The sequence below is a fragment of the Perca fluviatilis genome, chromosome 3, assembly GCF_010015445.1.
Source record: "Perca fluviatilis chromosome 3, GENO_Pfluv_1.0, whole genome shotgun sequence".
NCBI lineage: Eukaryota > Metazoa > Chordata > Actinopteri > Perciformes > Percidae > Perca > Perca fluviatilis.
In genome coordinates this window covers 27,863,080-27,877,065 of record NC_053114.1, presented here as the reverse complement: position 1 = coordinate 27,877,065, position 13,986 = coordinate 27,863,080, and the positions used below count along the sequence as shown (strand labels likewise).

The 13,986-nt window shown below is 40.8% G+C and overlaps 1 protein-coding gene across 1 annotated transcript; it reads left to right on the top strand.

Moving 5' to 3' along the window:
• Positions 1 to 5,808: 5,808 nt before the first annotated feature.
• Positions 5,809 to 13,403, top strand: LOC120556190 (fibulin-7-like). The gene is made up of 8 exons (XM_039795623.1): positions 5,809 to 5,996; positions 8,225 to 8,384; positions 8,634 to 8,804; positions 9,416 to 9,541; positions 10,874 to 11,059; positions 11,157 to 11,294; positions 12,053 to 12,188; positions 12,387 to 13,403. Exons 1-8 carry the CDS (start codon positions 5,934 to 5,936, stop codon positions 12,748 to 12,750), a joined length of 1,344 nt encoding a protein of 447 aa, XP_039651557.1. The 5' UTR covers positions 5,809 to 5,933; the 3' UTR covers positions 12,751 to 13,403.
• Positions 13,404 to 13,986: the final 583 nt, after the last annotated feature.

Here is a 13,986-nt window from a genome sequence, read left to right as displayed (position 1 = left end):
GGTCTGCAGTGCAGAGCACATGTCTCACATCAAAGAGAGTCCATATTCATTATACAGTAGACTCGCTGTAGAGTTTTGATGACCTTTTAATATTTTATTAAATCATCAGTGTAATCCTTTTTTTTGGAAAGTGAGCAAGTGCCTTTTGACCAGTTAAAAAACAGCTTAAACGTTTTGTAGTGATTCCAAATATGCAGGAACAATGGAGGATAATATAAAAGAATAAAAAAAGAATATTTCAGGTTAAAATGTTTTCAGGCAAAAAGACAACATATTCTATATACCTGCAGGCTACAATTTAGCTAGGTTACTGTTTTATTAAACTAACAAAAGTAACTTAAAAAATATGTATACATGATTGAATCAAATGCACTTCATTTCCTTATATTATGATTTTCTGACCATAGTTTGGTTTCTGAAATTGTTGCATATCTATATGAAGGGTATATAGCCTACTGTATGTCCCCTTTCAGAGAGCACTACATTTATTTTTCAACTATTGTCATACTTAACAGATCATGATTTAAAACACAAATCACATTATCAGCTTACAAATGTGTTGTTATAGATGCACATGTACCCCCCACAACACGTGACAAAAGAGAGCTTAACTCTTGGTCAAGTGTGAGTGTTCATCATTGTTAAATTAGGGGAAGTTTGTTTTGAGAAACTGACGTCCATCATCTAGATGAATCACTACAGATGAAGCTCTCTTCCTGGGCTATGAGCAGGCTGAGGTGCAGGAGGTCTTTTTATTTTATTTTTTTAAGCAAAATCTGTGATGTTTTTTAAAGTGTAGCAGACTATGGGGTGGCAGAACTTTACAGTAAGTGGTACAAAATGACCAGATATGTGTGAGTGTGGAAAGGTACAGGATGGAGCTGTCTGGCTGTCTGTTTGGACATGCTGGTGACAATGTTTTTATTATGGACCCAGTGTAGGAAGCATGAATCATGCTTCACACATTGTGGAATGACTGCAGAGTGACACAATAGACTCACACTCATCTCTCTCCCCTGTGGGCAGAATGGATTTTAGTCCCCAGTTATTTCTTATCTCTTTGATTTTGCTCCATCATTTGTCTGACCCAGATGAGCCAAACAAAAGCTATGCACACAATCTGCGCTCAGTCAGACACGGCCACCCACTAAGATGATTTCTCAGGTGAGTCCAACAACCAGAGGAACTACCGTAAGATTACTTCCTGCTTGAGCTCAGAGCAGTACTCGTGAGCCCGAGCCTCATCATTAGGCTACTCTCTGAACTGCAGTGGTGTTGGCTGAACAAAGTCCATCTACACACGTTCTCTGCAGCAGCATAGTTCAGTTGCAAACTCACAGTGAGACACACTCACATCTTTACCATGTCATTTATATGATCAGATTTTCCAATTGATGCAATTTTATTTCCTTCATAGCCGTCGACTAAAAGAAGATGCTGATGATACAGACAACTAAAGTAATTTAAAAGCCATTACTTTGCTGGGATTGTCAGCCAGGATAGATGCAACCTGACTGCCTGATAAACATTTCTCAATAGCAAATTCACATACAGGTTTTTATACTGCATATACACCACACCCACATACGTACAAATGGTATTATATATGTACTGTTCTGACTGTTGCTGTTTATAAGTCAGCTGAAGAGTGCTGAGTTTAAAAAAAGCAAATGAGAGCTGTGTAAATGTTTTAATATGGTTTGAAAAAATAAACGAATGCTTTATTTTTCTCCTGTAACTCCCCATTGTGCCATCGGCCTTCAGTAATAATATATTCCCAGCCAGCAATGACATGTGGGGCCCAGATGAGGGCTTCATGGGCGGCAAATGTGGCCCCAATTATGGGCTTGCACCCGGGATCCACATTGGGGCAAGCCGTGGAAGCCCAGACGTACTAAAAGTGGGACCTGTAAGGGTACTGCATGGGTCTTAATTGGGCAATTCATGTCAGACCCATTTGGGCCCCAACTGCCCAAATGGGTCTAAAGTGGGCTTGCACCCGGGATCCAACCATGGCTACCCAGATGGGCTTTAAATGGGCTCTGTAAGAGTCTTATGTGGGTCCTAACTGGGCAATTCATGCCAGACCCATTGGGACCCCACCTGCCCAAAGGGGTTTAAAGTGGGTTTGCACCCAGGATCCAGCCGTGGATGCCCAGATGGGCTTTAAAAGGGACCTATAAGGGTGTTATGTAGGATCTTAACCGGGCAATTCATGACAGACCCATTTGGGCCCCACCTGCTTAAAGGGTGTTTAAAATGGGCTTGCACCCAGGATCCACACGGGGGCCAGCCGTGGATGCCCAGATGGGTTTTAAGTGGGACCTGTAAGGGTCTTATGTGGGTCTTAACTGGGTAATTCATGTCAGACCCATTTGGGCCCCACCTGCCTAAAGGGTGTTTAAAATGGACTTGCACCCAGGATCCACACGGGGGCCAGCCGTGGATGACCAGATGGGTTTTAAGTGGGACCTGTAAGGGTCTTATGTGGGTCTTAACTGGGTAATTCATGTCAGACCAATTTGGGCCACACCCGCCTAAAGGGGTTTAAAGTGGGCTTGCACCAGGATTCAACCGTGAATGCCCCTATGGGCTTAAAGTGGGCTCTGTAAGGATCTTATGTGGGTCCTAACTGGGCAATTAATGCAAGGCCTATCTAAGCCCAACCATGCCAAATGGTTTAAGGAAACAATCTAAGAAAAACGAAGAATGAATATAAGTCCAAGATAAATACAAGACACTTGACGCTTTGAACTGCAAGAAATATATTGTTAAATTGAACAACAAAAATGATCTTTAAAAAACAATTTAAATGTCACAACATACCGGTAAACAAATCAAAAATATATTTTTAAAAAATCTCTGAAAAAAAAACACCTCTCCAAAAAATACATTAATACAAAATACACTCATGGCGTCTGTGTGGTGGACGCTCCTTTTTCTCTTTGGGCTCTTGCAGCCCTCTCCCCTCCACGGTCACGTGCGCCGGTAAACCACTTCCAGCCATTTCCACTTCTTTGCGGTTCACATTTTGAGTCATTGCATTACTCTTCAGTGCACCTAAAAACAAAGGAGCATAAGTCAATTTAGCAAGGTTCTTTTTTGCTCCAACAAGTGCATGTTCTGCTCTTTTAATGGGTTGTCTCAGTCCGTTTTTAGCGCTAACAGTCACGGAGATATTCAAGCAGTTTAGCACCATGGATTTGGTTTTCTAGTTTGTGTTCACCTTTCTTTGAAAATAAGTCAGTTACCAATTGTTTCCCTCATTCTGTTTTCTCTCCTCCTCCTGTCTTTCCTTTCTTTTTGGTAGCCTGATTTGGCTTTCTTTGAGAGAGACATTTCTACAGCAGAAGTTTGTGCTCCACCAGACGCTCTCAACTGATCTAGCTAACGTAATGCATGCAGGTCGACTAAACCATTTGGCACATTAGCAAGGGGTGGTGAGACCTTTTTGTATACAAAATGTAATCAGTCAATCAACCAAGTTATTCAGCCAATACACTAACTTTACATTTCATCTGATATGCATTATGAAATGTTATTAGGAAATAAAAATATCCAGGTAAAATAAAATATATTCCAGACTTTTCAAGGGCCCTCTCTCCCCTTGGGCCCTGGTAATCAGTATTGGTTTTACCCCCGGTCCGATGCCCCTGGTGTCTGTGCCGCTGCTCGTCTCTATTTATCCAGAGAAAGTGAACACTAAGCGACGCACAGGTCTGCTTCAGAGCTCCGTGTGTTTGAGTCTGACCCAGAGACTGGAAAAGTCGCGTAATAAAAGGTTGACAAGTAAACGTGTGGCTGAGGGGGTGCTCTATGATCATGTTTAATAAACACGTTTTATTTTGCTTGTCGTTTTAATTCTATTATTAATGGTGCCCCCAACACATTTGACGCCCTAGGCAATCGCCTTGGTCGCCTATGGCAATCGCCGGCCCTGGTTGACAGCTATGCTGTAATGTATATCGAAATATCGGAAATGTGTTTAAAACTCATATCACCGTTATTGAATAAAAGTCTATCGTGATATATTAATTATTGTCCAACCTCTCCCGCTGTTTTTCCTTTTGGTTAGATTCTACGATTAAACAGCACAAACCAAAAATACAGACCACTGCACTGTACAATCTGCAGTGTTATTTTTCTGGCAACATAATATTTCAACTTACCTCAATTTGCCGATAATATCGAGCATAGTTATTTCTGCCCCAAGGGACAGGCGTCTGGGACTGGGCTATTATTTGAAGTGTTACGGTAGGCCTGCAACCTTTCTGAGAGTCCACTAATCAGCATAATTCAACACATAGTTACTTTGCGCCTCTGCCATGCAGGACCCATATATGTGTTCCCAGTTCAAACCCATGGCTACTTGGCCCATACAAATGCCATGCAGGACCCATATATGTGTTCCCAGATCAAACCCATGCCCACTTGGCACATAAATATGTCATGCAAGACCCATATATGTGTTCCCAGATCAAAACCATGCCCACTTGGCCCATAAATATACCATGCAGGACCCATATATGTGTTCCCAGTTCAAACCCATGGCCACTTGGCCCATAAAAATTCTATGCAGGACCCATATATGTGTTCCCAGTTCAAACCCATGCCCACTTGGACCATAAATATGCCATTCAAGACCCATATATGTGTTCCCAGTTCAAACCCATGGCCACTTGGCCCATAAAAATGCCATGCAGGACCCATATATGTGTTCCCTGATCAAACCCATGCCCACTCGGCCCATAAAACTTCTATGCAGGACCCATATATGCATTCCCAGTTCAAACCCATGCCCACTCGGCCCATAAATGTGCCATTCAAGACCCATATATGTGTTCCCAGATCAAACCCATGCCCAATTGGCCCATGCCTGTCCCTTATGGGGCCCATGTAATCAGCTCATATGGGCTTCCTATGTGGGACTCATACTACAAAACCTTCATGGGACCCGCTGATTTCACCCAGCCAAAGCCCATGCCCACACAGTAACCATGGAACCCGTACTTAACCCATCTGGGCCCCACATGTCATTGCTGGCTGGGTTCTGCAGAGGGAAAATAAATATTTACTACCTGTCATCTTCATTAATGTTTTTATATTTCCTGACTCCACTGTCATAGCTATATCGCCACCCAGAGCCCATTGTCATGATATACAGCCATTACGTAAGCCCTTTGTCTGATTTTGTTCAGTTTAACTAATATACAGTACAGGAATGCATGTATGAATATATTCCTGTAGAGGGCAAAGCTTCTCGGTAGCGTCTCTTCATCACTAGCAATGACCATAGTGTCCATCACAGGTCACAAATGCAGCATTCTGGTTTCAAGTTGAGCTGACAGATCCTATTGTCAAATCAGTAAGATGATGCATAGTTATAAATAAATACAAAGTTTAGAATATATATATATATATTTTAACCTTTTTCTACAATATACATATGTAGTTTTCATTTAACATTACTGACAATATTCTCTTGTTTTAATAAAAAAATATTGTTGTAAACAAGCCTTAAACAATATCAGATAAGATTTAAAAAAAATAAATAAAAATAAAATAAACTAGTGATAGCAGGTTATGATTCTCATGACTATCATCTCACCCATGATCCAGAACATCTTTACCAGCAGAGCTCAGTTTTCTTCCACTTCTGTATAAACAAGATATAATCTAAGCTGCTTTGACCGGAGAGGAAGTGCACACCAAGTTAAGTAAAGGGATAATAATGTGGTCACATTTTTCTTAAAGTCTCTTTTCCCTGATTGGCTCCTGAAGAGTAAACCCAACATTCCTCAACGGTTCTCTGCAGCAGCTTTTCCACCGTGGTCATTCTCTCACCTGGAGTCCATGCACGCACTCAAAGTTCACACTGCCTGCGACTTTTGACACATTTGAGGACTGCGCTTCGGATTGGAATCAGTGGAAACATGATTGCTGCGATTCTCATCACCTTGTTGTGTTTCTGCTCTCTCCATCCTACTTTTGGACAGGTGAGTGAATTCAATGTCACAGGCTAATGCAGTTGGGTGTTTTTAGAGTATATGACATCATTTCAATTAAGTTGAAAGGCTTAACACATGCTCACAAAGACAGCTCTATTCTGTTCTATTTAATTGATTACAACATGCCTCTTAAAAACGTAATCATGCATGGCTTAAAAGGCAAAAACTGCACACAAAAATCTCAGTAACCTTTATCATAACAGCTCTTACTGTGAATGCCCTTGCTACATAGAATTACATAGAAGATTTTTGACAGAGCAAACCTTGAGTCATCTTTACTTTGCATGTAAGCTTCTTTAGCATGACCCCAGAGGCTCCAGTGAATAAATACACTCAATATATATCTTTACTTAGATCTTCAATGCAATCCTGCTAAATGTTTCCAAAAAGCTGCATCCTGTCTGTGAATGACTCTCTTTAGACCTTTGCTCGCTGTACATGTGTGTTACTGAAACATGACCAGCATATTTTATTGTGTTTCTAACATAAGGAAGAATGAGAGTGGGATGGTTTAGGTGTGTATGTATGTGTGAGGGAAAGTTTAAAGTTGCATTTTAGTGTTTCAAAGTTGTAACTTTGATTAGATTTAATAGTACAGTACTGACATTTTGAGCTCCAGTATTGCATGCCTCCTCTTAACATGAAGCCATGTGAAATGTCGCTAAGCACAGGCAGAAAGAGGCCTTTGACAACTGTACTATAAACACCAGCCACCCCCACCGTCTGACTGAAGCCTCTCCAAACCCCAGTTCTGTCCAAATCAGAAAGGTGTTTTCAACAAATATTGACTCTTCTTACATAACCCTGGCTGGACGAAACACTAATTGGTTGTCTGAAAACATGCATGAGAGGACAGGGCAGAAGATGTAGAATGACGCTGTTGAAGAGGACATGGCTGGAAAACAAGTCAGTGCCACTCCCTCACCCCTGCAGCCAATAAAAAGGGAGGTTGTAGCACATATGATGTTTATGCTGAGGGCGTTAATACCCTGTACTGACCCCAACCCCTAAATCCAGCACATCATAAAAAGCGAGTTAGCTGTTGCTGATTTCATCCTCTCTTCTAAAATGACTATAACTTTCTGTAATCCACACGGGGTCACACCTAAACATCACAAGAATATTAAACCTTCAGAGAGTGTTCCTGTGTTTATGACTGAGTTATAGTATCTAGCTTTGAGAGGAGGAGGTTGCTGCTTGCAAATACTTACAGTGGCCAAACATACTCTGATCCTTCTGCATTTACTCGCTCATATAACAGCCCAGCCTCTGTACTGCACAGGGCCTGACTCCTTCAGCAGGCTTTCATTTGTTTACATGCAGTGGAGCAGACTCTGTTTTTCAAGTTTTGATTAGAGCCTTGATTTTATTTCATATTGTACTTTTAATTAAACCATCTACTTGCATAATTGAGTAAATAGCGATAGATTTACTTTGGTGGGGTAACCTCAGGTATCCACGTTTTAGGTTATTTTTGGCAAAATTCAGTATTCACCCAGGGAAAATGTTTGTGTGTAAATTATGTAAGGTAATCTGGTGGCTGAAATTTCAATCATGGACAGAACTGTGCAAAGAAAGACAGAAAGAAAGTGCAACACAATTGAGCGTGATGAAATGGAGAATTGGTGGTGACTACAGAAAGCTTTTTGTAGGTTACTAAATTTTTTGGCTCAGACACTATCAAAAATATCTTTAGATCTTTTGGTTGTAAAAAAAATCATCAACCAAACATAATTTTGAGTCTTGTGAATGAATGAAAAGTTAGTTCTCTGGCTAATACATCAATGACATCACTGGCTTGTGGTCATGCGGTCTCTTTTTTATGTCGACAATATTTATTTTTAACTTACCTGTGCCAGAGAAGTAGCTTTTCTCTATTCATTAATTCATAAATTCAGCAAAACAGCATTCCCTTTTCAGAAAACTCAGAAGAAGTTTAAAAGAAAGAGTGTATCTGCAGCTTTGAAGATCCAAATAGTAACACTATGTATAGTACAGTGTAATACACTCTTAAATGCTCCTGTTTTAACAAAAATCATTAACTTCTCATATCAACATCATTGAATTAAGTATGTACAATGATGTGGTTTGTAAAAAAAAAAGAACTGATACACGCATAGATTGATCTTGTTAGTGAATTACAGCCTTGAACAAAGTTGTTGTGAAATATTAATCAACGCTTAATGACATTAGTCACCCCCTCTGTTTTGTTCCAGGACTGCCCTAGTAGACAGGAAATACAGGGCTCTCTAAAGCAAGTCCAGAAGCTTCTCTCAGCCCATGAAGCCTCTTACTTGCAGAGTCTTCGCAACCTAAAGAAGAAAATAAACCTGTTGCAGAGCAGCACGGGGAAGCAGACTACAAGAGCAATCAACAGTAAGCAAAACCCTCAGAAAGACAAATGTCAGATGTTTGCATATCTATTTGTTTCGTAATATTATGATATTGTGAAGTAGGGACAGCTTATAAGCTGTATGCTTCCGACTGCAACTTCTCAAACTTATCCTGTATTATTGTTTTTTGGTTTTAATTTGTTTTGTTTTCTTTTGCAACATCGTTCGAGATAAATAATAAATCAAATAAAATCAAGTATCTGCCATTCTGCTTTTTTTCAATCACATTGAGGTACCTGCCCAAAACTGGACGCGCCTATCAATGGGAGGAAACTCGGCAAATCACACGGCGTGGGCCATGAGGTTCACGTTCTGTGTGACCCTGGCTATGAGCTTGTTGGATCAGAGAGCAGGGTTTGTCAGGAGAGCCTGACCTGGAGCGGCCAGCAGTCCACCTGCCGAGGTGAGAGTCCAGCCCTGATCTTCTGCTACCTGGCCCTCACTGTGATGCTCACTTTCTCCTCTGGCTCCTCCTCATTCCTCTTCCCATCAGTGTCTCTCCTCTTCTTTGCCCTGACCATCACTCATCCTGTTATCTAACCCACTGATCACTTTTACAACCTTGTCATCGTCCTTTTGTAAACGTCCCCTCTCCTGCTCTCTATTGCCATTCCTCTTTTTGTGCATTATGCATTTTTTCTATGTAGAGATACATTTCTCAGGTGACTCATGATCATATTTCCTCTTTATGTACTGTGGTTAGTTGTCGAGAGAGCTTGTTGAATGGCGTGACATGCGATATTCCAATCTGTATGTCCTCTGACAGCTCGCTGACTTTAAGATAACAGCTCAAAGGCTGTTTGATCAAGACAGGGTTTGCCCTACACTAACCTTAACTCATCTGCTCCATTTCTTTCTCATTCACTCTCTAGCATGCATATGCAATGATGTCACATCCTCTTATCTTCAAACAGCAAAGATATTCGGTTGCATATGTTCTTGTACTCTCTAGGAGTCTCTAGTGTAGCAATGGAGTCGCTTTGTATAACCTTCCTTTCTTTCTTTTTCCCCCAGACATCAATGAGTGTGCATCCTCTCCGTGCCAGAACGGTGGGACATGTGTGGATGAAGTGAACCACTTCTCTTGTGTCTGTGCCAAAGGCTGGGCTGGAGCTACCTGCCAGAGCCCCACGCCAACATGTAGGTAAAATCGGACCACACACACATATTAAAGTTGTAGTGCATTTAACACTTGCGATACCTGAGGTTTGGTTCTTGGGTTGCACCAAATGTTGTGATACCTTAATATTAGGAGATACATACAACAAACAAATATTCCACACTTTACTGCAGGGCATATTTCTTATAGGCTAGTATCCAAATCCTCCCAGTCTGCTGCTAAAGGAGATTATATTGGCCAGGAGTTTTGCTTGCCAATACAAACCAGTGCTACATACCACAAAGTGGGTTTTATTAAATTCCAGCTTGAAGTCCAAAGCGATGCTGGTTGAGTGGCAGTGGTCTGCTCCCTGATGTGGATGGTGGACTATGAATCTCTGGAGCCCAGTTTGTTTTGTTTTTCTCTATTGAATTGATATGTTCATGCTAACATATAGTTTGGTTTCTGTAGGTCTGCTGTTCATTAGACAATGGCGCACTCTGTGGCCTCTATTTATCCTAGCTACAATTCATCATGTCACAATCGTGGTTAGACTCACTCACTCACTCACTCACTCACTCACTCACTCACTCACTCACTCACTCACTCACTATTTTGCACCCATGGATACATGGTGACAAATCATGTCAGACGTAGTGACTATATACCCACTATGCAGGCGACTATGATACAGGATTTCTGAGGCCAATATCAATATTTGGATTTTAAAATTATGATAATCTGACATATATGATTATGTTTCTGTTTTCTTGCATAAACACAATTTATTTAAACATTTTGCTGGAAGGACTCCTTAAATTAAACAAAGGCAACTGGACTTGGTAGAAATTCTTGAAGACATTTTGCCTCTCATCCAAAAGGCTTCTTCAGGGACTCCTTAAATAAGTTTTTTTTTAAAGAATTTAGACAATAATATGTACAGAGCAGGACATTTTACTGTTAAAATAAACTTGTCAGTGCTTTCTCGTAGACAAACTATAATGTCGACACGGCTTATATTGCTGCAGATTATATATTAGCCTAGTTCTAGCAGAGACAAACCGTCTTTATTAAAATAACATGACATCATGTTATCTGTGTAAATGGGTTAAGGCTGAGTGATGCCAACATTTTCACATGGTGATTTTGACTTGCAGACAAATTCCAGTATAATTAAAAAAGTAAAACAGCAGTCCAACTGAATTACATGAATCTTAAGCATAGGATTGTTTTCATGAAATAATGTTGAATTTGCACATTGGATTAAAGCGCACAATACTTAATTGGACTGAAAAAAATGCAACTTTGAAATAACTAATTACAGCAGGGAATGAAAACAAGTACTTTTCCTCTTTCCTGTCTTCCTCATTCAGTCTTTGTCACCATGACAAACACCTCTGCCGCCACCTCCCCAGCCACCGCTGCTGCTGCTACCTTGCCGGCTGCCACCACTGGGCCCTTTGTCCGTCCATCACGTTGCACTATCATGCAGGGGACCACCCACTGCACCTGTGAGCCAGGATACACCATCTCTGGCAGGGACAGCAACACCTGCACTGGTACGACTAATACCTGCCTAAATACCTTACTAAATCTAATACATACATTTAGGTTTCCATGTGGGATGTCAACTGCGTGTGCGTTGTTCACTTCTAGATATAGATGAATGTGAGCTGTTTCATAATGGTCAGGCTGGGAGACTGTGTTTACATACTTGTGTTAACACTCCTGGAGGCTACCGCTGTTCCTGTCCCATTGGATACAATGTGACCCGCGATGGACGCAGCTGTAAAGGTGCATTTTTAACTTGTTGTTTTACAAATTTCTGTAATACCAAATGTTGCTGATAAAACTCAAAACAACAACTATAATCACCTCTGGTCTGGTGTCCCATTTTTATATACAGTATAACATTGGTATATACTGTATGTGTTGCTTAGACTACATGTAATACAAAGCCTAAAATGTTAAAGCTATAGTGCGTAGTTTCTTTTGCCCCCATGAGGAATTCTAAATAATGACAACAAAACTGTCGGCGCGTCCACATGATACAAGCCTTCTGTGAAGGCCCCACCCGTCATCTACGCAGTTGCTAGTAGCCAAGGAGGGCACGGAGGAATAAAAAACATGATGGACTCTTCAGAAGAGGTAATTATCTTCACTCGAGTTTCTGCGCGGGAAAGTCACCGGACGCCACAATCTTCTGAAAATAGCGATACTGAGAAATACAGAGCGCTGATTATTAGCTTTGTAGCAACTCATTGTGCAATGGCTTGAATGTAACGGACGTTCATTAATATAAAAAAGTTACGCACTCAAGCTTTAAGTACCAAAACTACCAACATCAACTGTAGATATTCAATTATTTATTTTTCAGGGAGCTCATACTTTGTACATTTGAGAAACTTTAAATTGGATTTTAGCAAGTTTCAATAAGAATCACTAAAACAATTGAAGATCAAATACTAATTACTATACTCATTCAAACGGTGATATCCCAACTAACTTTTTTGTTTGAATAAATGTCTTACTGTGTGGATGTTTTCTCACAGACATTGATGAGTGTGCCACCAGACAGAATAACTGCACAAAGGATCAGATGTGCATTAATACGTATGGCGGTTTCCAGTGTGTCCAGGTGGACTGTCCCAAAATCCCTAATGCTACATATGTCAAGACGTCGCCTATGTAAGCATTATCCTTAATAATATTTTTTGCATTCCAAGTTCACCCCCCATTGTAAGAAGTGTGATTTTTTTCATTTGAGATGCACAGTTACAAGTAGATATGGGGATGATGTCTTAGACCAAATAAAAACGTTGACAGTATGACTACTTTGATTCCACTGAAAACCAACTCTCACTCTTGGATTAACTCTTTTTCCAGGCGTTGTGAACGTAACCCCTGTCCTGTGGACAACAAGGCATGTTCTCAGACCCCAAATTCCTTCTCCTACCATTACCTGGCTGTAGTGTCCAACCTGTCAGCTCCTCGCGTTATGTTCAGGGTCTCAGCATTACGTCCAATGGGTGACACGCTTCGCTTCTCCCTGCTGGGGGGAAGGCAAGCTCGGCGCCACTTCACAGTCCAGCGTTCAGACCGTGTGACAGGTCAGCTGATGCTTGCGAGCCCCGTGCAGGGCCCTGCCACGCTGGAGGCAGAAGTGGAGATGAGCGAGCTGGAGAGACGAGTCCAGCTGGGGAGGTACATTACCAAAGTCACCATGTTTGTTTCCCAGTATGAGTTCTAGAAATAGAGGGATGAAAGTGGAAACACACATAGAGCACAAAAGCCAAAGAAAAGGGTTGTTTAGGATTTAGCTAAGGACTCTATATTTGGTCATGGATGTGTGATAATCTGATGTTTTGTGGTGACCATCTGTGCTGTTGCTAAAGAAGTTGCTGCAGACAGGTCTTAAAACTTTAGTAAAGTCATCATGAACCAGCACATGAACTCTCACGTGATGTATGTTTAACACCTGTCTAGCACTGCTGCATGCAATAAATGTTTTAGAATATGGGTTCTTCGGGGGCATTGGTGATAAGCTACAGAAATGCAAATTCAGGAATGTATCTTCGGGTTAATTATATAAGAACAAGAGTTTTGTATGGATGAACTGAAACATATTTATTGCACAAAAATTAGATATGAAAGGTGAATGACATGATGTAGCAAACAGTAAAACAGCATTCAACTGGAGGAACCAGAACATATGTAGACAGTCCACCCTGAAAGAAAGTGCTATTTTTGTAAATGACAGTCCTGCTATGTTGACATTATATGTTATGTATACTGGAAATGTAATCATGATTTTGTAATTCTCTTTACTATCATGTTTTATTTATATTCTGGTTTCAGTAAAACTATTATACAATCATTAAAACACCATATAAAGCCTAAAAAGTTTTTTTATTTTCAAAAGCAAAAAATGTTACCTTCTGCAATATGCTCTAGGAGCAGTCTTATATATATATGTATGTAAACACACATATAGTGATATATGTGAGCACTGGTTGTTTAGGAAACACATCAGTTCTTGCAGTACAGAGCAGTGCTGTTCAGCAGACAGACTGCCAAAGACAGGCTGCTCAAAGAGCCACTGTGTTCTTACAGTGCATGAATAACTTTAACTTTTAAATTTGCTACAAGTACACACAGAAAAATGCTCATGCACCCTGCAAGTAATGTTTGTGTGATAATTTCCCCTTCATGAGGAGGTGTATATTTGGAAAAAACGTGGCATTTTAGATATGTGTGATGAAATGTGTCACCTCTGTGCTGCCCCAACCATCTATCTACTCCTTGGCGTTACACAACTGTCTGAAAAAGAAACCCACACAAAAGTGCATCTGTATGATAGTGTGGCAAAGTGTAGGTTCACTGGAGACAATCAGCATGTCTTTAGTTGCAGAGGGGGCTCCATACTGTGGCTGAGACTCACCGCTAAGGGGGCTGGGGAGCTTTAGCCACGGGATCCTAAAACCAG

Excerpts from the sequence above, each read along its gene's own strand:
- LOC120556190 (XM_039795623.1), top strand. The coding sequence starts at position 5,934 with ATGATTGCTGCGATTCTCATCACCTTGTTGTGTTTCTGCTCTCTCCAT. Across the intron at positions 8,385-8,633 it reads GACTACAAGAGCAATCAACA|GTACCTGCCCAAAACTGGAC; the intron begins GTAAGCAAAACC and ends AATCACATTGAG. Across the intron at positions 12,189-12,386 it reads TATGTCAAGACGTCGCCTAT|GCGTTGTGAACGTAACCCCT; the intron begins GTAAGCATTATC and ends CTCTTTTTCCAG.